The sequence below is a fragment of the Salvelinus fontinalis genome, chromosome 26 (genome assembly GCF_029448725.1).
Source record: "Salvelinus fontinalis isolate EN_2023a chromosome 26, ASM2944872v1, whole genome shotgun sequence".
NCBI classification, from domain to species: domain Eukaryota; kingdom Metazoa; phylum Chordata; class Actinopteri; order Salmoniformes; family Salmonidae; genus Salvelinus; species Salvelinus fontinalis.
Window position 1 is genome coordinate 4,446,240 of NC_074690.1, and position 27,500 is coordinate 4,473,739.

The following is a 27,500-nucleotide window of genomic DNA, read 5'->3' on the forward strand; positions in this document are numbered from 1 at the left end:
GAGAGAGAGAGAGGGTAGCGCTTGGGGATGGAGAGAGAGAGAGAGGGTAGTGCTTGGGGATGGAGAGAGAGAGAGGGTAGTGCTTGGGGATGGAGAGAGAGAAAGAAGGTAGGGCTTGGGGATGGAGAGAGAGAGAGAGGGTAGCGCTTGGGGATGGAGAGAGAGAGAGAGGGTAGGGCTTGGAGATGGAGAGAGAGAGGGTAGCGCTTGGGGATGGAGAGAGAGAGGGTAGGGCTTGGGGATGGAGAGAGAGAGAGAGAGGGTAGGGCTTGGGGATAGAGAGATAGAGAGAGAGAGGGTAGGGCTTGGGGATGGAGAGAGAGAGAGAGAGGGTAGGGCTTGGGGATAGAGAGAGAGAGAGAGAGAGGGTAGGGCTTGGGGATGGAGAGAGAGAGAGAGGGTAGGGCTTGGGGATGGAGAGAGAGAGAGAGGGTAGGGCTTGGGGATGGAGAGAGAGAGAGGGTAGGGCTTGGGGATGGAGATAGAGAGAGAGGGTAGGGCTTGGGGATGGAGAGAGAGAGAGAGGGTAGGGCTTGGGGATGGAGAGAGAGAGAGGGTAGTGCTTGGGGATGGAGAGAGAGAAAGAAGGTAGGGCTTGGGGATGGAGAGAGAGAGAGAGGGTAGGGCTTGGGGATGGAGAGCGAGAGAGGGTAGGGCTTGGGGATGGAGAGAGAGAGAGAGGGTAGGGCTTGGGGATGGAGAGAGAGAGAGAGGGTAGGGCTTGGAGATGGAGAGAGAGAGAGAGGGTAGGGCTTGGAGATGGAGAGCGAGAGAGAGGGTAGGGCTTGGGGATAGAGAGAGAGAGAGAGAGAGAGAGAGAGGGTAGGGCTTGGGGATGGAGAGAGAGAGAGAGGGTAGGGCTTGGGGATGGAGAGCGAGAGAGAGGGTAGGGCTTGGGGATGGAGAGAGAGAGAGAGGGTAGGGCTTGGGGATGGAGAGAGAGAGAGAGGGTAGGGCTTGGGGATAGAGAGAGAGAGAGAGGGTAGGGCTTGGGGATGGAGAGAGAGAGAGAGGGAAGGGCTTGGGGATGGAGAGAGAGAGAGAGGGTAGGGCTTGGGGATGGAGAGCGAGAGAGAGGGTAGGGCTTGGGGATGGAGAGAGAGAGAGGGTAGGGCTTGGAGATGGAGAGAGAGAGAGGGTAGGGCTTGGGGATGGAGAGAGAGAGAGGGTAGGGCTTGGGGATGGAGAGAGAGAGAGAGGGTAGGGCTTGGGGATGGAGAGAGAGAGAGAGAGGGTAGGGCTTGGGGATGGAGAGAGAGAGAGAGGGTAGGGCTTGGGGATGGAGAGAGAGAGAGAGGGTAGGGCTTGGGGATGGAGAGAGAGAGAGGGTAGGGCTTGGGGATGGAGAGAGAGAGAGGGTAGGGCTTGGGGATGGAGAGAGAGAGAGGGTAGGGCTTGGGGATGGAGAGAGAGAGAGAGGGTAGGGCTTGGGGATGGAGAGAGAGAGAGAGGGTAGGGCTTGGGGATAGAGAGAGAGAGAGAGGGTAGGGCTTGGGGATGGAGAGAGAGAGAGAGGGTAGGGCTTGGGGATAGAGAGAGAGAGAGAGGGTAGGGCTTGGGGATGGAGAGAGAGAGAGAGGGAAGGGCTTGGGGATGGAGAGAGAGAGAGAGGGTAGGGCTTGGGGATGGAGAGCGAGAGAGAGGGTAGGGCTTGGGGATGGAGAGAGAGAGGGTAGGGCTTGGAGATGGAGAGAGAGAGAGGGTAGGGCTTGGGGATGGAGAGAGAGAGAGGGTAGGGCTTGGGGATGGAGAGAGAGAGAGAGGGTAGGGCTTGGGGATGGAGAGAGAGAGAGAGGGTAGGGCTTGGGGATGGAGAGAGAGAGAGAGGGTAGGGCTTGGGGATGGAGAGAGAGAGAGAGGGTAGGGCTTGGGGATGGAGAGAGAGAGAGGGTAGGGCTTGGGGATGGAGAGAGAGAGAGGGTAGGGCTTGGGGATGGAGAGAGAGAGAGAGGGTAGGGCTTGGGGATGGAGAGAGAGAGAGAGGGTAGGGCTTGGAGATGGAGAGAGAGAGAGAGGGTAGGGCTTGGAGATGGAGAGAGAGAGAGAGGGTAGGGCTTGGGGATGGAGAGAGAGAGAGGGTAGGGCTTGGAGATGGAGAGAGAGAGAGAGAGGGTAGGGTTTGGGGATGGAGAGAGAGAGAGGGTAGGGCTTGGGGATGGAGAGAGAGAGAGAGGGTAGGGCTTGGGGATGGAGAGAGAGAGAGGGTAGGGCTTGGAGATGGAGAGAGAGAGAGAGAGGGTAGGGCTTGGGATGGAGAGAGAGAGAGGGTAGGGCTTAGGAAGGCCAGAGCAGAGCACGCTAGTTTAGGGTAGGATTCAGCACCGTCTGATGCCACAGCAGCGGGTCCAGTTCTATAACTGCAGTAGTTCCTGGTAGGAGAAAACACCAGACGGACAGCATTCCTGTCCCGCCCCGCCCCCTCCCGCCCCGCCCCCTCCCACTCCGTGCGGTCCCGCTCCGCTCCCTCCCGCCCCGCCCCCTCCGTGCGGTCCCGCTCCGCTCCCTCCCGCCCCGCCCCCTCCCGCTCCGTGCGGTCCCGCTCCGCTAGCTCCCGCCCCGCTACCTCCCGCCCCGCCCCCTCCCGCCCCGTTCCATCCTATGGATAGTTATTAGCCAGTGGGCCCGGCGGCCAGGCATCCACATGTGTTCATGATAATTATCCTGACTGTTTAACAATAGAACACCATCTTTCATTAGCGGGACACACAGCACAGATCAATACTTTCCATATTTTAAGCGAGGCCAGTCTGTCTCTGTTAATAGCTCTAGTCTAATGGTCCAGCACTGGGCTAAGTTGGGACTCAAGAGTACGGCTAAATGCACACAATAATAATACTAATAATAATAAAATGATCATTACTACTAGCGTACTATATTACGTATTGGATTACTAAAAAAAATACACCTTCGAGATTACCGTATAGTTTAACAATAAAACGGTCTGATAATGACTCTGTATTCATATCCCGAAATAAATAAATTAATCACTACATTTTAAAAGTTAGCAAAAATAGATACGATCTAACATGGACAGAACACCTGTTTATTTGTGGGGAAAAATCACCCTGATTAACTCTTTAGTCATATCCCAGTTTACCCTGATTAACTCTTTAGTCATATCCCAGTTTACCCTGATTAACTCTTTAGTCATATCCCAGTTTACCCTGACTAACTCTTTAGTCATATCCCAGTTTACCCTGATTAACTCTTTAGTCATATCCCAGTTTACCCTGATTAACTCTTTAGTCATATCCCAGTTTACCCTGATTAACTCTTTAGTCATATCCCAGTTTACCCTGATTAACTCTTTAGTCATATCCCAGTTTACCCTGATTAACTCTTTAGTCATATCCCAGTTTACCCTGATTAACTCTTTAGTCATATCCCAGTTTACCCTGATTAACTCTTTAGTCATATCCCAGTTCACCCTGATTAACTCTTTAGTCATATCCCAGTTTACCCTGATTAACTCTTTAGTCATATCCCAGTTTACCCTGATTAACTCTTTAGTCATATCCCAGTTTACCCTGATTAACTCTTTAGTCATATCCCAGTTCACCCTGATTAACTCTTTAGTCATATCCCAGTTTACCCTGATTAACTCTTTAGTCATATCCCAGTTTACCCTGATTAACTCTTTAGTCATATCCCAGTTTACCCTGATTAACTCTTTAGTCATATCCCAGTTTACCCTGATTAACTCTTTAGTCATATCCCAGTTTACCCTGATTAACTCTTTAGTCATATCCCAGTTTACCCTGATTAACTCTTTAGTCATATCCCAGTTCACCCCGACTAACTCTTTAGTCATATCCCAGTTTACCCCGACTAACTCTTTAGTCATATCCCAGTTCACCCCGATTAACTCTTTAGTCATATCCCAGTTTACCCTGATTAACTCTTTAGTCATATCCCAGTTTACCCTGATTAACTCTTTAGTCATATCCCAGTTTACCCTGATTAACTCTTTAGTCATATCCCAGTTTACCCTGACTAACTCTTTAGTCATATCCCAGTTTAACCTGATTAACTCTTTAGTCATACCCCAGTTAATTCTGTTTGTACAGCTTTCACAGCGCTACTGATAGTGTTGGTGCTTGGTTTGCACGTGCAAATTCAGAACACACAACATTCTATAATAGAATTGTGTTATTTGACGTGTCAAATTAAAAGCTTATTTAACGTGTCAAAATGTTATATGACGTGTATCTTTTTTGACACGCAAAAACCCAAACGGCGTTCAATGTGCTTCACCCTAGTCATTTGGTCATTTTCACCTCTTAATTTCACCTACTGTTCTAACTTGGTGGTGCACCAAAAGCTTACAACCTGTTTTAGAGAAATGTAATCATTGAATATTGTAAGAGCTTTCATTGTCTGTTTATATGCCCCGTTTATTTATCCTACAGTTCTGACTTGGTGTACAGGGAGAACACTGTAAGAACGGCCCATGTTCTGAATTCTGACGCTGTACATTTCAAAAGTGCTGAACAAATAGTTATACTGACAACGTCCGTCCTAGCTCGTTCATTAATGTCTTCATCTGAATTACAGATTGCCTCTTATCCACTTGTCCTTCCCTTATGCCATAGTTTGTACATCTCAATTGTCATTATAAACCACATGTGTTTAAACAAGTCGCCAATATCAGCTGAGCCATTCAGCCATATCAGGCGGAAATCCTCAAACTTTTGGATTGAACTCTCCAACCAGACAGACAGAAAAAAAGGAGAGACAGACAGACAGACACTGTCCAGGTTTAAAAGAAGACATATCCATCACCAGCTGTGAGGGTCCCATCTTAAAACATAGCAGTGAGAACGGACACGCTGCGAACACCTTCCTATAAATAGCACCTAACCCAGTGTAAACACAGGCCCCTGTTTTATCTCAGCCCTAACAATAGACTCTTTAGATGAGCACAGTCAGGCTCAGTTCGGAAGGGTCGCAGAATAGTGGAGAGATGTAAAATTAGTAGCAAGAGAACTTTGTCGCCCTCCGGTTAACGTCTGATGACTACTACTAAAATACTGGTCCCAACTGAAGTCAATATCTGATGCCTAAACATGGAGAGATGTCTCGGGAAGTTCTACAATCGAGTTTTGCAACAACCCAACTCTCCAGTCTCAAATGATAACCACCCGGGCCGTGCCTGATAACCACCCGGGCCGTGCCTGATAACCACCCGGGCCGTGCCTGATAACCACCCGGGCCGTGCCTGATAACCACCCGGGCCGTGTCTGATAACCACCCGGACCATATCCAGGTCTAGATAAGACTATTTCAATGTTCACGCATAAACATCAACAATGAGTGAAAAAAATCAACGCCCCTCCCCCAGTCAGTAATTCAATCAATGATTTCTAATCCCGTGTGGCTCTGTTGGTTGAGCACGGGGCTTGCAACGCCAGGGTTGTGGGATCGATTCCCACAGGGGGACAAGAACGAAAAATGGATACACTCACTAGTGTAAGTCGCTCTTGAATAAGCGAGTCTGCTAAATTACAAAAATGTAAAAAAAGGCTACACTAATTGACCTATTTAAAAATGTTAGCCAACGTGGCTAATTGAGTGACTGACAGGAAAAAGTGCAGACGCACAACCAAATTTGATAAATTGCATCTAGAATATTCTAACTCTCAACAGTAAGTTGAGACCCCGACTGAGTTCTGCAGGCTCGTACCTGACCTAGGTCCTCACAGCCTGTAAAATAGGGACGATGTAGCAGAGTCAGAACAATGATTAAGCAGGTAGAGGTGTACATGGTGGTTGGATTTATTTATTTACCCAGCGCTGGTGATAAAATGTTCAATTCAATTATATTTACCCAAGCGCTAGTATTCAAACGGTCTACTCAAAAGAAGAAACCATGTCTCTGTACAAGGTACAGCTGGGGCTCAGATACAGGCTCCCCTTGACCCTAACCAGAACCAACGAGAACGCCCCCAAACAGGTGGGAATCTAATTAGCATCTTTTTTTTTAAATGAATTCCCATAAAAATCGGTCCGTTTTAAGCAAGAGATATCAGATGTTTTACATATTGGATGCGTCTCAAATCCACCGCATTCGCCAGTGTTGCACTTACGCATCTGAGGGGAAAGGTCACAGAGCTGGAGCAGGGATTTGTTAGACCAGGAGACATCTGAGGTGAAAGGTGACAGAGCTAGAGAGGTGTTTGTCAGACCAGGAGACATCTGTGGTGAAATGTGACAGAGCTAGAGAGGTGTTTGTCAGACCAGGAGACATCTGTGGTGAAAGGTGACAGAGCTAGAGAGGTGTTTGTCAGACCAGGAGACATCTGAGGTGAAAGGTGACAGAGCTAGAGAGGTGTTTGTCAGACCAGGAGACATCTGAGGTGAAAGGTGACAGAGCTAGAGAGGTGTTTGTCAGACCAGGAGACATCTGAGGTGAAAGGTGACAGAGCTAGAGAGGTGACGAACCGAGCTAGAGAGGTGACGAACCGATCTGACGCTAGACTAACCGATCCGACGCTAGACTAACCGATCTGACGCTAGACTAACCGATCCGACGCTAGACTAACCGATCTGACGCTAGACTAACCGATCCGACGCTAGACTAACCGATCTGACGCTAGACTAACCGATCTGACGCTAGACTAACCGATCTGACGCTAGATTAACCGATCTGACGCTAGATTAACCGATCTGACACTAGACTAACCGATCTGACGCTAGACTAACCGATATAACGCTTAACCGATCTGACGCTAGACTAACCGATCTGACGCTAGACTAACCGATCTGACGCTAGACTAACCGATCTGACGCTAGACTAACCGATCTGACGCTAGACTAACCGATCTGACACTAGATTAACCGATCTGACACTAGATTAACCGATCTGACACTAGACTAACCGAACCTGCTCTGCCTCTGTCTCGCTCACTCATTCTCTCTTTGGCCCTGCCTGGGCGGAAGGTAGCCTAGCGTTTAGAGCGTTGGGCCAGCAACCTTTCGGGTTTCTAATCCGAATACCCGAGACGACAAGGTGAAAAATCGGTCGATGCGCCCTTGAGAAAGGCACTTAACCCTAATTTGCTCCAGGGACGCCGTACTACGATGGTTGACCCTGTCAAACAAAACATTTCACTGCACCTATCCGGTGTATGTGACAACACATGTATTTATTTAGGTAGCTCTTAGCTGCTGGTTCCCATAGCAACCCCTGTAGGCTAGTCTGTCGGTCGATACCAACCACTCCTCTCCTCCTAAGCCAGCAGGACAAACATACACTGCCATCCCTCCATTCTCAGACAGACACACACACAGATTGAAGCCAACAGCATACCACCTTGCATCCCACTGAAGGTAAGCAAGGTTGGTCCTGGTCGGTCCCTGGATGGGAGACCAGATGCTGCTGGAAGTGGTATTGGAGGGACAGTAGGAGGCACTCTTTCCTCTGGTCTAAAAAAAAATATCCCAATGCCCCAGGACACTGCCCTGTGTAGGGTGCCGTCTTTCGGATGGGACGTTAAACGGGTGTCCTGACTCTCTGTGGTCACTAAAGATCCCATGGTACTTACCGTAAGAGTAGGGGTGTTAAAGGAAAATATTTTGGTATTTGTTTAATTCGTCCCAAAACATTTTGCTTGTCAGCAATGAAGTTTAAGGTATTTTACTTTCAAAATACAGAAACCATCCCCGTATGACGCATTAAAAACACACAGTCCAGCGCTCAAAACACACAGGAACTGTGTTCATTAAGTGACAATCCTTGCAAGAGGGAATCTGAATCCACAGTTTAGCAGCAACACAGGAAACAGACAAAGTGACAGTAGGAGTTTCAAGTTAATATTAGATAAGATATTCGGGATGCATGATATATAGATGAATATATGGGAATCGGCCGATGTCTTGTTTAACGGCGATGTGCAAAACCGATGTCAAAGCTGACCTGCATACCTCTATAACGTAGGTACGTGTCGTAATGACGCCACGTAAAATGTTGCGCTATACGTGCAACACAGCATTCCTAACCTAGCCCACAATGTCTGCTGTGTGGATCGAGCAGTCAACAAGTCGAGCAGTCATTTGAAAGAGTAACAACATTTCAGCGAGACAACTCAAAGGATAAACCCATTAACGCCGAGATAATGGAATTCATTGCCCTCGACAATCAGCCGTTCTCTGTCGTGGGTGATGTTGGCTTTCGCCGACTGGTCGAGCACCGGTACACACTACCAAGTGCGCTATTGTTCAGATGTTGCCCTACCGGAGTTACACAGTAATATCGTCACTGCTATTAGTTTCATGACATTTATACTATGGAACGCCATCTGGGTCTTTGCGTGTCAAAAAGATACAGTAGCACTGTCAAAGCTGTACAAAAAAGTCTACAAACAAGCAAACACCGGCCACGATCGATGTGTTTACAATACCGCGTTAGTAATAAAGCATCATTTGTTCAATCGCATCGTCTGGGGTAGCTAGCTTTAGCTTGGTACATTGCTAGCACCAATACAACCAGGCTGAAAACAATGACCAGTAGAAACTGCAGCCATTTTCATTATTCTTAGCAATGATTTAGGACATCCTTGTAAATAAATATTAGCTAGGTAGCCACTTGTTGTTCGCCTATTGAAATTTATGAAAATAAATAGCTAGCCAGCAACTTAACACTGTTACCCAAAGCTAACGTTATAAGCAGCCAGCTAGCTTCATCTGGCTAGCGAGGCTCGAACCGGACTGGGTTATGTGTTGTGAAGCTAGCCACAATAAGGATTAGGTACAATAGTGGAATTTACAGTTTGCCTTCAAAATAAGTCAGTCATTGACAGTGATGCAAATTAATACAAATAGTAGAATTATGCCTTACTTTATTTTTGAAGGCTAACCGCAGAGTCCACTATTGTGGCTAATCCTTATTGTGTGTAGCTTCACATTGATGGGTCCGACCACCATTTACCAAATAATAACTGTCTTATAAATTAGGGTTGTTTTAGATGATGACACCTAGCTAGATAGTTAGCTAGCTAACTATAGCTACTGAAACAGATTATGTCGTTTTGCTGTTTTGGGGAAGAACATTGTTTGCATTTATGAGCTAGCTAGCTTTTTTATGACCAACACTGTATGTTCGAGAGACAACTTTACCAGCATCATAGCATACGTATCGATGAATCGTTGTGACAGATGAAACACGAGTGATAGTGAAATCAATGTGTAATAACTACGGGAAAAAAATTTATGAACACGTTAAATTATTATGTGACGTGCAGTCATATTCGGGTTCTGATTGGTCAACAAGCTAATTTGACACGTCATGTTTTACTGGTAATGGGGACATACGTAAATGCCAACAATATAAAAATAACTTTTTGGTCTGTGTGTGTGTGTGTGTGTGTGTGTGTGTGTGTGTGTGTGTGTGTGTGTGTGTGTGTGTGTGTGTGTGTGTGTGTGTGTGTGTGTGTGTGTGTGTGTGTGTGTGTGTGTGTGTGTGTAACCTTTACTTAACTAGAAAAGTCAGTTAAGAACAAATTCTTGTTTACAATGACGACCTACCCCAGCCAAACCCGGACGACGCTGGGCCAATTGTGCGCCGCCCTATGGGACTCCCAATCACGGCCCGGACGTGATACAGCCTAGATTTCAACCAGAGATGCAATGCCTTAGACAGCTGCGTCCAACTATTTAACTATACTAGAATGATTAAAAGGGCAAATTAATTTTTTAAATATCGGTATCGTTTTTTTGGGCAAGGAATATATTGGACATCAGTATCAGCCTGAAAAGTCACATCGGTGCATCACTAGATAATATTGTTTAATTAACCTGCCCTGGGCTTACCATAGTTATCTACCTGTCTGAAAGAAGAGCCAGACCGCTATCCTGAGAATAACCACAATGCTTATGTTAGCTAATAAGCTCTTCCCCCTCCTCTGCTCCCTGTCTTCCACTTCCCCCCTCATGAAATAGCTCAAACCGTCTCGGGGGAAACAAACCGTCTCGGGGGGAAACAAACTGCGGCGAGGGCAAAATATAAAGCCCCCTCGCTCGCTACCTCCCCCCTCGCTCGCTACCTCTCCCGCTCGCTACCTCCACCGCCCGCTCACCCACTACCTCCCCCGCCCACTCGCTCGCTACCTCCCTCGTTCGCTACCTCCCCCACTCCTAATCGCTCGCTACCTCGCCCTACCGCCCGCTACCTCGCCCTACCGCCCGCTACCTCGCCGCCCGCTCGCTACCTCGCCCTACCGCCCGCTACCTCGCCGCCCGCCCGCTACCTCGCCCTCCCGCCCGCTACCTCGCCGCCCGCCCGCTACCTCGCCCGCCCGCCCGCTACCTCGCCAAAATAGCTCAGCAGGACAGGGGTCTGTGGTGAAGATATAGACCAGTCTCTCTCTCCAGAATGGCTCAACTATCTCATGCCAATTATTGTGCCTCCATTGTTTCATTGTGTGAATTGTTTGCTCTCTGATTTGGTTGATTTATTCCACCATTACATTTGTCGCCAGTAGTAAATGTACCGTTAATCCCCGTCATTTGGTAACATGAATTTCGGTTAATGCATGTATTACTTAAGAGTCATTTATCGTTCTCATTCTCGGAGCGGAAAAGTTGCTTGCAGAGTTCACGACCTGCTACACAGGAGAAACAGGTTTTTTGTGAGAAACAGGTTTTTTGTTTATTTCATAACCATTATTTACGAGATGTCAATTTCAGTTTTTATTGTCTTTTGTTTATGTGTGTCTGGTTTCTGTCTGATAATGTTGAGGGAGCACGAATCCATCGCAAATGATAATATTTTAAAACTATATAGTTCCTCACAGAAAGCCATTTGAAAAAGTCTTGTCCAATAATCTCCCCCTCGATAAACCCCCAATCCTCAGTGTGAAAGAGTAATGGAAGTGATAGGCCTACTGCTGCATTGACCAATAGGCTATGAGCTCATTTCTTTAGCTTAAAAAAACACGAGCTGGCGTACACCCAGAAAAATGTGTTTGTGTGAAGGTGCTGACTAATGACGAATAAAATAAAGAAATAAATCACACACATATATATATATATTCCCAGCAATGGAATGTGTATTTACCAACGTTTCAACGTTTTGGCATCACTGTGCCTTCCTCAGTGTGATGTCATGAATACTTGAACCACTTATTTGTTCTAATAGTTTCAAACTTATTTAGCTGCCAATGGATTACGGTGTATCAATGTGTCCACATAGAGAGGCTGGATTACGGTGTATCAATGTGTCCATACATCCAGAGGCTGGATTACGGTGTAATGTGTCCATACATCCAGAGGCTTGATTAAGGTGTAATGTGTCCACATAGAGAGGCTGCATTACGGTGTATCAATGTGTCCATACATCCAGAGGCTGGATTACGGTGTATCAATGTGTCCATACATCCAGAGGCTGGATTACGGTGTATCAATGTGTCCATACATCCAGAGGCTGGATCACGGTGTAATGTGTCCACATAGAGAGGCTGGATTACGGTGTATCAATGTGTCCATACATCCAGAGGCTGGATTACGGTGTATCAATGTGTCCATACATCCAGAGGCTGGATTACGGTGTATCAATGTGTCCATACATCCAGAGGCTGGATTACGGTGTATCAATGTGTCCATACAGCCAGAGGCTGGATTACGGTGTATCAATGTGTCCATACATCCAGAGGCTGGATTACGGTGTATCAATGTGTCCACATAGAGAGGCTGGATTACGGTGTATCAATGTGTCCATACATCCAGAGGCTGGATTACGGTGTATCAATGTGTCCATACATCCAGAGGCTGGATTACGGTGTATCAATGTGTCCATACATCCAGAGGCTGGATTACGGTGTATCAATGTGTCCATACATCCAGAGGCTGGATTACGGTGTATCAATGTGTCCATACATCCAGAGGCTGGATTACGATGTAATGTGTCCATACATCCAGAGGCTGTATCACAGTGTAATGTGTCCATACAGCAGAGGCTGGATCACAGTGTAATGTGTCCATACAGCAGAGGCTGGATCACGGTGTAATGTGTCCATACAGCAGAGGCTGGATCACGGTGTAATGTGTCCATACAGCAGAGGCTGGATCCGGGCCGTGATTGGGATTCCCATAGGGCGGTGCATAATTGTCCCAGCGTCCTCCGGGGTAGGCCGTCATTGTAAATAAGAATTTGTTCTTAACTGACTTGCCCAGTTAAATAAACACACACAAAACATTAGGAGCTCCTGCTCGTTCCATGACAGACTGACCAAGTGAAAGCTATATGATCCCTTATTGATGTCACTTGTTAAATCCGCATCAAATCAGTACAGATGAAGGGAAGGAGACGGGTTACAGAAGGATTTTTAAGCCTTGCGACATGGATTGTGAATGTGATGCCATTCAGAGGGTGAATGGGCAAGACAAAATATTTAATGTGCCTTTGAACAGGCTATGGTAGTTGATGCCAAGAGCACCAGTTTGACCGTGTCAAAAACTGCAACGCTGCTGGGTTTTACACGCTCAACAGTTTCCTGTGTGTGTCAAGAATGGTTCTGAGGACAAAAGAGTTTTGCAAATCAATATCAGGAAGGTGTTCCTAATGTTTTGTACACTTGGTGTATATATTAGTAGTGACCCTGACTTTGAATACCACCTGGCTAGGAAAACAGGCTAGGAGAAAAGAGAGCAGGCTAGCTAGAAGAAGAGAGAACAAGCTAACTAGGAGAAGAGGCTAGCTAGGAGAAGAGAGAACAGGCTAGCTAGGAGAAGAGAGTACAGGCTAGCTAGGGGAATAGAGAACAGGCTAGCTAGGAGAAGAGAGTACAGGCTAGCTAGGAGAAGAGAGAACAGGCTAGCTAGGGGAATAGAGAACAGGCTAGCTAGGAGAAGAGAGTACAGGCTAGCTAGGAGAAGAGAGTACAGGCTAGCTAGGGGAATAGAGAACAGGCTAGCTAGGAGAAGAGAGTACAGGCTAGCTAGGGGAATAGAGAACAGGCTAGCTAGGAGAAGAGAGTACAGGCTAGCTAGAAGAAGAGAGAACAGGCTAGCTAGGAGAAGAGAGTACAGGCTAGCTAGGAGAAGAGAGAACAGGCTAGCTAGGAGAAGAGAGAACAGGCTAGCTAGGAGAAGAGAGAACAGGCTAGCTAGGAGAAGAGAGTACAGGCTAGCTAGGATAAGAGAGAACAGGCTAGCTAGGAGAAGAGAGAACAGGCTAGCTAGGAGAAGAGAGTACAGGCTAGCTAGGAGAAGAGAGAACAGGCTAGCTAGGGGAATAGAGAACAGGCTAGCTAGGAGAAGAGAGTACAGGCTAGCTAGGGGAATAGAGAACAGGCTAGCTAGGAGAAGAGAGTACAGGCTAGCTAGAAGAAGAGAGAACAGGCTAGCTAGGAGAAGAGAGAACAGGCTAGCTAGGAGAAGAGAGAACAGGCTAGCTAGGAGAAGAGAGTACAGGCTAGCTAGGAGAAGAGAGAACAGGCTAGCTAGGAGAAGAGAGAACAGGCTAGCTAGGAGAAGAGAGAACAGGCTAGCTAGGAGAAGAGAGTACAGGCTAGCTAGGATAAGAGAGAACAGGCTAGCTAAGAGAAGAGAGTACAGGCTAGCTAGGATAAGAGAGAACAGGCTAGCTAGGAGAAGAGAGAACAGGATAGCTAGGAGAAGAGAGAACAGGCTAGCTAGGAGAAGAGAGAACAGGCTAGCTAGGAGAAGAGAGAACAGGCTAGCTAGGAGAAGAGAGAACAGGCTAGCTAGGAGAAGAGAGTACAGGCTAGCTAGGAGAAGAGAGAACAGGCTAGCTAGGAGAAGAGAGAACAGGCTAGCTAGGAGAAGAGAGAACAGGATAGCTAGGAGAAGAGAGAACAGGCTAGCTAGGAGAAGAGAGAACAGGCTAGCTAGGAGAAGAGAGAACAGGCTAGCTAGGAGAAGAGAGAACAGGCTAGCTAGGAGAAGAGAGTACAGGCTAGCTAGGAGAAGAGAGAACAGGCTAGCTAGGAGAAGAGAGAACAGGCTAGCTAGGAGAAGAGAGTACAGGCTAGCTAGGAGAAGAGAGAACAGGCTAGCTAGGAGAAGAGAGTACAGGCTAGCTAGGAGAAGAGAGAACAGGCTAGCTAGGAGAAGAGAGTACAGGCTAGCTAGGAGAAGAGAGAACAGGCTAGCTAGGATAAGAGAGAACAGGCTAGCTAAGAGAAGAGAGAACAGGCTAGCTAGGAGAAGAGAGAACAGGCTAGCTAGGAGAAGAGAGTACAGGCTAGCTAGGAGAAGAGAGAACAGGCTAGGAAAACAGGGAATGGGCTAGAGAAGGGAACAGGGAGAGGGACTGCCTGCCTGAATGTCTGACAATAGGCACCATTCTTAAGCTTCTCTGCCCCAGGCGGCTGACGGAGTCCCGTGACCACACCACCACATCACCAGAGATATCACCAGACACAGCTCTACCTTTACACCACCACATCACCAGAGATATCACCAGACACAGCTCTACCTGTACACCACCACATCACCAGAGATATCACCAGACACAGCTCTACCTTTACACCACCACATCACCAGAGATATCACCAGACACAGCCCTACCTTTACACCACTCCACCACCAGAGATATCACCAGACACAGCCCTAACCTTTACACCACCCCACCACCAGAGATACCAGCAGACACAGCCCTACCACTACACCCCATCCCCTACTCTAGCCCCATCCCCAGCCTCTGCTAAGATTGTCTTGTGGCTCACAGGAGACCCAAGGCCCAACCCAGTCAAATGGGCAAACACACGTGTGCGTGCGTACGTGTTTGTACAATGTACACCATATATATATTATATATATATATAGTGTTTGCGCACCTGCCTGGTTTTAAGCCTGGGATGGAATGAGAACGAACCAGAGATCACATTCAAATACTGTAACACTATGAGGTGGAATGTGATCTGTTGTCTTCAAGACCACGTTCATTTGCTTTAACTCTAGTGTCCCATCTGTACATGTGGGACACTGGGACACAACAACAAAAATAAGCTAAACACACCCAGTTCTTCTCACCAAATTCCCTCTCACCCTCCGCGTCTCTCTCGCCCTCCGCGTCTCTCTCGCCCTCCGCGTCTCTCTCGCCCTCCGCGTCTCTCTCGCCCTCCGCGTCTCTCTCGCCCTCCGCGTCTCTCTCGCCCTCCGCGTCTCTCTCGCCCTCCGCGTCTCTCTCGCCCTCCGCGTCTCTCTCGCCCTCCGCGTCTCTCTCGCCCTCCGCGTCTCCCTCGCCCTCCGCGTCTCCCTCGCCCTCCGCGTCTCCCTCGCCCTCCGCGTCTCCCTCGCCCTCCGCGTCTCCCTCGCCCTCCGCGTCTCTCTCGCCCTCCGCGTCTCTCTCGCCCTCCGCGTCTCCCTCACCCTCCGCGTCTCCCTCACCCTCCGCGTCTCCCTCACCCTCCGCGTCTCCCTCACCCTCCGCGTCTCCCTCACCCTCCGCGTCTCTCTCACCCTCCGCGTCTCCCTCACCCTCCGTGTCTCTCTCACCCTCCGTGTCTCTCTCACTCCCGCCACACATATGTACTGACTGCCCACACAAGCTCCCGTTAGGACTACAGATAAAAACAGATGGATACACAAGCTCCCGTTAGGACTACAGATGAAAACATATCTAACCGATAGGATACACAAACTAAATCCCTTGACAAATGCCAACAGTTTTATCACTAATTCAAAACGGACTGGTTGATCAAAGTAGGAAACCATGTGTTCTAACAACGAGCTGCAGTTTCGGAATAAATGTCCTGTCTTTTTTCCTCTGTTGCAACTTTGCAAACTACTAATGCCACTTAGAATGGGTTAGCCTAGGTTATAACCCCCCCCCATTAACAAAGACAGGTTCCACACTAAAAATATGCAAAAACAGTTTGAAAAATAGTGTATTTTTATCCGGATCTTTAAGCCAAATCAACATCCTGGGCATAATTCATCCCCATACAGTGTTCAATTTGGAATTGTTCATCCATTTTTTATTTATTTTTTAAGTCCAAGGGACAGGCAGAATAATGTAAATTGAATGTTTGTTTATCGAGAAGGAGAGAAAAAAAATACAGATTTGGGGTTTGTAAACCATGAAAAGAGCTCCGTTTCAAATCTCTTTAAATGACTGTTCCAGACAATGTGGATGTTATTTCACAACTTTATTAATTTAGAAAAAATATTCTGTTCCTTTTTATTCTGTGATATTACATCATGTGTTTTTTTTGTGTTTTTTTTTGGTGTCTTGACCGCGATAAGGGCTCAGGAAATAAGAGTCTTGTTTACTAAATTTACAAAACAAGGCGTTATAATATAACCAGTTGATATTATGATTTCAATAAATTAAATCTTAAATGGCACTTGCTTTTTTATTGACTAAATATACACTGAGTGGACAAAACATTAAGAACACCTGCTCTTTCCATGGTAGACTGACCAGTGAATTCAGGTGAACGCTATGATCCCCCCCCCCCCCCCCCTATTGATGTCAATTGTTGAATCCACTTCAATCAGTGTAGATGAAGAGGAGACGACGGGTTAAAGAAGGATTTTTAAGCCTCGAGACCATTGAGACATGGATTGTGTACCTCTATACCAGGCGGTGTCAGAGGAAGGCCCTAAAAATTGTCAACGACTCCAGCCACCCTAGTCATAGACTGTTCTCTCTGCTACCACACGGCAAGAGGTACCGGAGCGCCAAGTCTAGGTCCAAGAGGCTTCTAAACTGCTTCTACCCCCAAGCCATAAGACTCCTGAACACCTAATCAAATGGCTACCCAGACTATTTGCATTGCCCCTCCCCCTCTCCATACCACTGACACTCTCTGTTATCATCTATACATAGTCACTTTAATAACTCTACCTATATGTACATACTACCTCAAATAACGGGTGCCCCCCGCACACTGACTCTGTACCGGTACCCCCCTGTATATAGCCTCCACATTGACTCTGTACCGTAAAACCCTGTATATTGACTCTATACCGTAAAACCTTGTATATAGCCTCCACATTGACTCTGTACCGGTACCCCCCTTGTATATAGCCTCCACATTGACTCTGTACCAGTACCCCCTGTATATAGCCTCCACATTGACTCTGTACCGGTACCCCCCTGTATATAGCCTCCACATTGACTCTGTACCGGTACCCCCTGTATATAGCCTCCGCATTGACTCTGTACCGGTACCCCCTGTATATAGCCTCCACATTGACTCTGTACCGGTACCCCCTGTATATAGCCTACACGTTGACTCTGTACCGTAAAACCCTGTATATAGCCTCCACATTGACTCTGTACCATAAAACCCTGTATATAGCCTCCACATTGACTCTGTACCGTAAAACCCTGTATATAGCCTCCACATTGACTCTGTACCGGCACCACCCTGTATATAGTCTTGCTATTGTTATTTCACTGCTGCCCTTTAATTACTTGTTACTTTTATTGCTTCTTCTTATCCCTATTGTTTGTAAACTGCATTGTTGGTTAAGGCCTTGTAAGTAAGCATTTCACTAAGGTCTACACCTGTTGTATTCAGCATTTCACTGTGAGGTCTACTACACCTGTTGTATTCAGCATTTCACTAAGGTCTACACCTGTTGTATTCAGCATTTCACTATAAGGTCTACTACACCTGTTGTATTCAGCATTTCACTGTAAGGTCTACTACACCTGTTGTATTCAGCATTTCACTGTAAGGTCTACTACACCTGTTGTATTCAGCATTTCACTATAAGGTCTACTACACCTGTTGTATTCAGCATTTCACTATAAGGTCTACTACACCTGTTGTATTCAGCATTTCACTGTGAGGTCTACTACACCTGTTGTATTCAGCGTATGTGACTAATAAAGTTTGATTTGATATTCAGCTGGCAGTCAGGCACTGGAATACGTTTCTGAGTGACAGAGTGAGGGCTTGGCATATTCGCTTTGTCTACGCAAAGCATTTATGTATTAACACTATGAATTAACATAAATAGTGTATTGTTTTTGTGTAAATGGACAGTGAAGTATATCGTACATCTTCTGTAGTCCATATTTAGTCAGCTCTCCACTGAGCACCAGAAAGGAAAAAGGTGGAAGAGCAGAGTAAGCAATGAGACAGTCTGAAATTATTTAACTGGCCTGTAGATTGGGAACTAGGCCTCAACTACAGCGGTACTGTACAACCCTACTGTTCAACACCAGTACAACGCCATCCTGCCACTACTATCAGCACCTACAGTAAAGTAGGGATAAAGGTTTTATTACATTTTACACACAGCAAGTCACAGAGACAAATATGACTGACCAGTCTGGCACCCTATTCCCTATTATAGTGCACTACTTTAGACCAGAGCCCATAGGGCTCTAAGACAAACATGCATCTGTATCAGATATTCACATCATGGTTACAATCTGTGAAGCCGTCAACATTACCCAGAAAGGACATGACCTGCAAAGGCAAAGCTAAAGAAGTGACAGCAGACTATCCGCTTTAGTAATATGACTCATAGATTCAACTCCCATCACTACATCAACACACATCACATCCCCACACATCACATCCCCAAGCGCCACACATCACACATGCAGACGGATAACTTTAGGAGCTCCCACAACCAACTGATAGCTAGACACATCTTTAGGAGCTCCCACAACCAACTGATAGCTAGACACATCTTTAGGAGCTCCCACAACCAACTGATAGGTAGACATATCTTTAGGAGCTCCCACAACCAACTGATAGCTAGACACATCTTTAGGAGCTCCCACAACCAACTGATAGGTAGACATATCTTTAGGAGCTCCCACAACCAACTGATAGCTAGGCATATCTTTAGAAGCTCCCACAACCAACTGATAGCTAGACATATCTTTAGGAGCTCCCACAACCAACTGATAGCTAGACATATCTTTAGAAGCTCCCACAACCAACTGATAGCTAGACATATCTTTAGGAGCTCCCACAACCAACTGATAGCTAGACATATCTTTAGGAGCTCCCACAACCAACTGATAGCTAGGCATAACTTTAGGAGCTCCCACAACCAACTGATAGCTAGACATATCTTTAGGAGCTCCCACAACCAACTGATAGCGAGACATATCTTTAGGAGCTCCCACAACCAACTGATAGCTAGGCATATCTTTAGGAGCTCCCACAACCAACTGATAGCTAGACATATCTTTAGGAGCTCCCACAACCAACTGATAGCGAGACATATCTTTAGGAGCTCCCACAACCAACTGATAGCTAGGCATATCTTTAGGAGCTCCCACAACCAACTGATAGCGAGACACATCTTTAGGAGCTCCCACAACCAACTGATAGCTAGACATATCTTTAGGAGCTCCCACAACCAACTGATAGCGAGACATATCTTTAGGAGCTCCCACAACCAACTGATAGCGAGACATATCTTTAGGAGCTCCCACAACCAACTGATAGCTAGGCATATCTTTAGGAGCTCCCACAACCAACCAAACCAACAATGCTTTGTGATGGAGGCAGAACTTACTATTGTGCACAGTCGATGAGCTGGTACTCGTTGGATCTCTCGAAGCACGCCTTCACTCCCTCGTCATCCCACAGCTTCTTGGCATGATCAAAGAACTCCTGGACAGAGGGTAGAGAGAGAGAGAGAGAGAGAGAGAGAGGGTGGGTAGAGAGAGAGAGAGGACAGAGGTTAGGAGATGACCAGACATCACAAACAAACAATCAATCAATGACATTGTATTACTATAAGCTACAGGTGGTTATGAAGGGCAAACCACACACACACACACACACACAAGTTTAGTGACGAGAAGCTTATTTAAACAGAGCCATTCAAACGTCACAACCTGTATGAAGCCCCCCATTGTATAATACAGTCTTTATAGACCGTGACAGGAATGCATTTATACCACCAGTGGTAATTCAAACTGTTTCCAGAGTCCCCATTTTTACCATCCAAAATACGAGTAACTCCACCCCAAAAACAAATGACAACTTCCAAAAAAAAAATATATATATATAACATTTTTTTTTTTAATTGGTACATTTAGATTTACATAAACAAAACCTTAAATGAATTACACTTTCATCTCTCTTATCAACATTACGAGAACCAATACACACATTTACTCAATAAAATTATAAGTCTTCTAATTCTTTATGAATAACGGTTGTATTATTGTAACTTAAAATAAACGTCAGTCTTAATTCTTGAATATTATATTACAATTTTAATTCTTTGAATACCACATATTCATTCTGTTGAACCTTCGTAAAATCTCTACTGTAGCTACATTTGGAAAAAATATTCTGTTCCAATTTATTCTGTGATATTAAGTGTTTTTCCTTCTATAAAATGTGTCTTGATCGTGATAAGTGATCGCTAAACTAACATAAAAACAAGGCTATGCCGTTATAATATAACCAGTGGATCCTACAGTACCATGTCTCCAACCCCAGCCTCCCCTACAGTACCATGTCTCCAACCCCAGCCTCTCCTACAGTACCATGTCTCCAACCCCAGCCTCTCCTACAGTACAGTACCATGTCTCCAACCCCAGCCTCTCCTACAGTACCATGTCTCCAACCCCAGCCTCCCCTACAGTACCATGTCTCCAACCCCAGCCTCTCCTACAGTACCATGTCTCCAACCCCAGCCTCTCCTACAGTACCATGTCTCCAACCCCAGCCTCTCCTACAGTACCATGTCTCCAACCCCAGCCTCTACTACAGTACCATGTCTCCAACCCCAGTCTCTACTACAGTACCATGTCTCCAACCCCAGCCTCCCCTACAGTACCATGTCTCCAACCCCAGCCTCTCCTACAGTACCATGTCTCCAACCCCAGCCTCTCCTACAGTACCATGTCTCCAACCCCAGCCTCTCCTACAGTAAAGTACCATGTCTCCAACCCCAGCCTCTCCTACAGTCCCATGTCTCCAACCCCAGCCTCTACTACAGTACAGTACCATGTCTCCAACCCCAGCCTCTCCTACAGTACAGTACCATGTCTCCAACCCCAGCCTCTCCTACAGTACCATGTCTCCAACCCCATCCTCTCCTACAGTACCATGTCTCCAACCCCAGCCTCCCCTACAGTACCATGTCTCCAACCCCAGCCTCTCCTACAGTACCATGTCTCCAACCCCAGCCTCCCCTACAGTACCATGTCTCCAACCCCAGCCTCTACTACAGTACCATGTCTCCAACCCCAGCCTCCCCTACAGTACCATGTCTCCAACCCCAGCCTCTCCTACAGTACCATGTCTCCAACCCCAGCCTCTCCTACAGTACCATGTCTCCAACCCCAGCCTCTCCTACAGTACAGTACCATGTCTCCAACCCCAGCCTCTCCTACAGTCCCATGTCTCCAACCCCAGCCTCTACTACAGTACAGTACCATGTCTCCAACCCCAGCCTCTCCTACAGTACAGTACCATGTCTCCAACCCCAGCCTCTCCTACAGTACCATGTCTCCAACCCCAGCCTCTCCTACAGTACCATGTCTCCAACCCCAGCCTCTCCTACAGTACCATGTCTCCAACCCCAGCCTCTCCTACAGTACCATGTCTCCAACCCCAGCCTCTCCTACAGTACCATGTCTCCAACCCCAGCCTCTCCTACAGTACCATGTCTCCAACCCCAGCCTCTCCTACAGTACCATGTCTCCAACCCCAGCCTCTCCTACAGTACCATGTCTCCAACCCCAGCCTCTACTACAGTACCATGTCTCCAACCCCAGCCTCTCCTACAGTACCATGTCTCCAACCCCAGCCTCTCCTACAGTACCATGTCTCCAACCCCAGCCTCTCCTACAGTACCATGTCTCCAACCCCAGCCTCTCCTACAGTACCATGTCTCCAACGCCAGCCTCTCCTACAGTATCATGTCTCCAACCCCAGCCTCTACTACAGTACCATGTCTCCAACCCCAGCCTCTCCTACAGTACAGTACCATGTCTCCAACCCCAGCCTCTACTACAGTACCATGTCTCCAACCCCAGCCTCTACTACAGTACCATGTCTCCAACCCCAGCCTCTCCTACAGTACCATGTCTCCAACCCCAGCCTCTACTACAGTACCATGTCTCCAACCCCAGCATCTCCTACAGTACCATGTCTCCAACCCCAGCCTCTCCTACAGTACCACGTCTCCAACCCCAGCCTCTCCTACAGTACCATGTCTCCAACCCCAGCCTCTCCTACAGTACCATGTCTCCAACCCCAGCCTCTACTACAGTACCATGTCTCCAACCCCAGCCTCTCCTACAGTACCATGTCTCCAACCCCAGCCTCTACTACAGTACAGTACCATGTCTCCAACCCCAGCCTCCCCTACAGTACAGTACCATGTCTCCAACCCCAGCCTCTCCTACAGTACCATGTCTCCAACCCCAGCCTCTCCTATAGTACCATGTCTCCAACCCCAGCCTCTCCTACAGTACCATGTCTCCAACCCCAGCCTCTCCTACAGTACAGTACCATGTCTCCAACCCCAGCCTCTCCTACAGTACAGTACCATGTCTCCAACCCCAGCCTTTCCTACAGTACCATGTCTCCAACCCCAGCCTCCCCTACAGTACAGTACCATGTCTCCAACCCCAGCCTCTCCTACAGTACCATGTCTCCAACCCCAGCCTCTCCTACAGTACAGTACCATGTCTCCAACCCCAGCCTCTCCTACAGTACCATGTCTCCAACCCCAGCCTCCCCTACAGTACCATGTCTCCAACCCCAGCCTCTCCTACAGTACCATGTCTCCAACCCCAGCCTTTCCTACAGTACCATGTCTCCAACCCCAGCCTCTCCTACAGTACCATGTCTCCAACCCCAGCCTCTCCTACAGTACCATGTCTCCAACCCCAGCCTCTCCTACAGTACCATGTCTCCAACCCCAGCCTCTCCTACAGTACCATGTCTCCAACCCCAGCCTCTACTACAGTACCATGTCTCCAACCCCAGCCTCTACTACAGTACCATGTCTCCAACCCCAGCCTCTACTACAGTACCATGTCTCCAACCCCAGCCTCTCCTACAGTACAGTACCATGTCTCCAACCCCAGCCTCTCCTACAGTACCATGTCTCCAACCACAGCCTCTACTACAGTACCATGTCTCCAACCCCAGCCTCTCCTACAGTACAGTATCATGTCTCCAACCCCAGCCTCTCCTACAGTACCATGTCTCCAACCCCAGCCTCTACTACAGTACCATGTCTCCAACCCCAGCCTCTCCTACAGTACCATGTCTCCAACCCCAGCCTCTCCTACAGTACCATGTCTCCAACCCCAGCCTCTCCTACAGTACCATGTCTCCAACCCCAGCCTCTACTACAGTACCATGTCTCCAACCCCAGCCTCTACTACAGTACCATGTCTCCAACCCCAGCCTCTCCTACAGTACCATGTCTCCAACCCCAGCCTCTACTACAGTACCATGTCTCCAACCCCAGCCTCTACTACAGTACCATGTCTCCAACCCCAGCCTCTACTACAGTACCATGTCTCCAACCCCAGCCTCTCCTACAGTACAGTACCATGTCTCCAACCCCAGCCTCTCCTACAGTACAGTACCATTTCTCCAACCCCAGCCTCTCCTACAGTACCATGTCTCCAACCCCAGCCTCTCCTACAGTACAGTACCATGTCTCCAACCCCAGCCTCTCCTACAGTACCATGTCTCCAACCCCAGCCTCTCCTACAGTACCATGTCTCCAACCCCAGCCTCTCCTACAGTACAGTACCATGTCTCCAACCCCAGCCTCTCTTACAGTACAGTACCATGTCTCCAACCCCAGCCTCTCCTACAGTACCATGTCTCCAACCCCAGCCTCTCCTACAGTACCATGTCTCCAACCCCAGCCTCTACCACAGTACCATGTCTCCAACCCCAGCCTCTACTACAGTACCATGTCTCCAACCCCAGCCTCTCCTACAGTACAGTACCATGTCTCCAACCCCAGCCTCTCCTACTGTACAGTACCATGTCTCCAACCCCAGCCTCTCCTACAGTACCATGTCTCCAACCCCAGCCTCTACTACAGTACAGTACCATGTCTCCAACCCCAGCCTCTCCTACAGTACCATGTCTCCAACCCCAGCCTCTCCTACAGTACAGTACCATGTCTCCAACCCCAGCCTCTCCTACAGTACCATGTCTCCAACCCCAGCCTCTCCTACAGTACCATGTCTCCAACCCCAGCCTTTCCTACAGTATCATGTCTCCAACCCCAGCCTCTCCTACAGTACAGTACCATGTCTCCAACCCCAGCCTCTCTTACAGTACAGTACCATGTCTCCAACCCCAGCCTCTCCTACAGTACCATGTCTCCAACCCCAGCCTCTCCTACAGTACCATGTCTCCAACCCCAGCCTTTCCTACAGTATCATGTCTCCAACCCCAGCCTCTCCTACAGTACAGTACCATGTCTCCAACCCCAGCCTCTCTTACAGTACAGTACCATGTCTCCAACCCCAGCCTCTCCTACAGTCCCATGTCTCCAACCCCAGCCTCTACTACAGTACAGTACCATGTCTCCAACCCCAGCCTCTCCTACAGTACAGTACCATGTCTCCAACCCCAGCCTCTCCTACAGTACCATGTCTCCAACCCCAGCCTCTCCTACAGTACCATGTCTCCAACCCCAGCCTCTCCTACAGTACCATGTCTCCAACCCCAGCCTCTCCTACAGTACCATGTCTCCAACCCCAGCCTCTCCTACAGTACCATGTCTCCAACCCCAGCCTCTCCTACAGTACCATGTCTCCAACCCCAGCCTCTCCTACAGTACCATGTCTCCAACCCCAGCCTCTACTACAGTACCATGTCTCCAACCCCAGCCTCTCCTACAGTACCATGTCTCCAACCCCAGCCTCTCCTACAGTACCATGTCTCCAACCCCAGCCTCTCCTACAGTACCATGTCTCCAACCCCAGCCTCTCCTACAGTACCATGTCTCCAACGCCAGCCTCTCCTACAGTATCATGTCTCCAACCCCAGCCTCTACTACAGTACCATGTCTCCAACCCCAGCCTCTCCTACAGTACAGTACCATGTCTCCAACCCCAGCCTCTACTACAGTACCATGTCTCCAACCCCAGCCTCTACTACAGTACCATGTCTCCAACCCCAGCCTCTCCTACAGTACCATGTCTCCAACCCCAGCCTCTACTACAGTACCATGTCTCCAACCCCAGCATCTCCTACAGTACCATGTCTCCAACCCCAGCCTCTCCTACAGTACCATGTCTCCAACCCCAGCCTCTCCTACAGTACCATGTCTCCAACCCCAGCCTCTACTACAGTACCATGTCTCCAACCCCAGCCTCTCCTACAGTACCATGTCTCCAACCCCAGCCTCTACTACAGTACAGTACCATGTCTCCAACCCCAGCCTCCCCTACAGTACAGTACCATGTCTCCAACCCCAGCCTCTCCTACAGTACCATGTCTCCAACCCCAGCCTCTCCTACAGTACCATGTCTCCAACCCCAGCCTCTCCTACAGTACCATGTCTCCAACCCCAGCCTCTCCTACAGTACAGTACCATGTCTCCAACCCCAGCCTCTCCTACAGTACAGTACCATGTCTCCAACCCCAGCCTTTCCTACAGTACCATGTCTCCAACCCCAGCCTCCCCTACAGTACAGTACCATGTCTCCAACCCCAGCCTCTCCTACAGTACCATGTCTCCAACCCCAGCCTCTCCTACAGTACAGTACCATGTCTCCAACCCCAGCCTCTCCTACAGTACCATGTCTCCAACCCCAGCCTCCCCTACAGTACCATGTCTCCAACCCCAGCCTCTCCTACAGTACCATGTCTCCAACCCCAGCCTTTCCTACAGTACCATGTCTCCAACCCCAGCCTCTCCTACAGTACCATGTCTCCAACCCCAGCCTCTCCTACAGTACCATGTCTCCAACCCCAGCCTCTCCTACAGTACCATGTCTCCAACCCCAGCCTCTCCTACAGTACCATGTCTCCAACCCCAGCCTCTACTACAGTACCATGTCTCCAACCCCAGCCTCTACTACAGTACCATGTCTCCAACCCCAGCCTCTACTACAGTACCATGTCTCCAACCCCAGCCTCTCCTACAGTACAGTACCATGTCTCCAACCCCAGCCTCTCCTACAGTACCATGTCTCCAACCCCAGCCTCTACTACAGTACCATGTCTCCAACCCCAGCCTCTCCTACAGTACAGTATCATGTCTCCAACCCCAGCCTCTCCTACAGTACCATGTCTCCAACCCCAGCCTCTACTACAGTACCATGTCTCCAACCCCAGCCTCTCCTACAGTACCATGTCTCCAACCCCAGCCTCTCCTACAGTACCATGTCTCCAACCCCAGCCTCTCCTACAGTACCATGTCTCCAACCCCAGCCTCTACTACAGTACCATGTCTCCAACCCCAGCCTCTACTACAGTACCATGTCTCCAACCCCAGCCTCTCCTACAGTACCATGTCTCCAACCCCAGCCTCTACTACAGTACCATGTCTCCAACCCCAGCCTCTACTACAGTACCATGTCTCCAACCCCAGCCTCTACTACAGTACCATGTCTCCAACCCCAGCCTCTCCTACAGTACAGTACCATGTCTCCAACCCCAGCCTCTCCTACAGTACAGTACCATTTCTCCAACCCCAGCCTCTCCTACAGTACCATGTCTCCAACCCCAGCCTCTCCTACAGTACAGTACCATGTCTCCAACCCCAGCCTCTCCTACAGTACCATGTCTCCAACCCCAGCCTCTCCTACAGTACCATGTCTCCAACCCCAGCCTCTCCTACAGTACCATGTCTCCAACCCCAGCCTCTCCTACAGTACAGTACCATGTCTCCAACCCCAGCCTCTCTTACAGTACAGTACCATGTCTCCAACCCCAGCCTCTCCTACAGTACCATGTCTCCAACCCCAGCCTCTCCTACAGTACCATGTCTCCAACCCCAGCCTCTACCACAGTACCATGTCTCCAACCCCAGCCTCTACTACAGTACCATGTCTCCAACCCCAGCCTCTCCTACAGTACAGTACCATGTCTCCAACCCCAGCCTCTCCTACAGTACAGTACCATGTCTCCAACCCCAGCCTCTCCTACAGTACCATGTCTCCAACCCCAGCCTCTACTACAGTACAGTACCATGTCTCCAACCCCAGCCTCTCCTACAGTACCATGTCTCCAACCCCAGCCTCTCCTACAGTACAGTACCATGTCTCCAACCCCAGCCTCTCCTACAGTACCATGTCTCCAACCCCAGCCTCTCCTACAGTACCATGTCTCCAACCCCAGCCTTTCCTACAGTATCATGTCTCCAACCCCAGCCTCTCCTACAGTACAGTACCATGTCTCCAACCCCAGCCTCTCTTACAGTACAGTACCATGTCTCCAACCCCAGCCTCTCCTACAGTACCATGTCTCCAACCCCAGCCTCTCCTACAGTACCATGTCTCCAACCCCAGCCTTTCCTACAGTACCGTGTCTCCAACCCCAGCCTCTCCTACAGTACCGTGTCTCCAACCCCAGCCTCTCCTACAGTACCATGTCTCCAACCCCAGCCTC

At 48.6% G+C, this 27,500-nt stretch overlaps 1 protein-coding gene across 2 annotated transcripts in view; it reads right to left on the reverse strand.

Annotated features, from left to right (window-relative positions):
* The window catches only part of LOC129823564 (guanine nucleotide-binding protein G(olf) subunit alpha), a 175,307-nt gene that overhangs the window by 64,564 nt on the left and 83,243 nt on the right, over positions 1 to 27,500 (reverse strand). For both annotated transcript variants that reach the window (XM_055882393.1, XM_055882394.1), the window contains exon 5: positions 19,456 to 19,553. In XM_055882393.1, the coding sequence (XP_055738368.1) occupies positions 19,456 to 19,553 (98 nt within the window). The remainder of the gene's footprint in view (positions 1 to 19,455; positions 19,554 to 27,500) is intronic.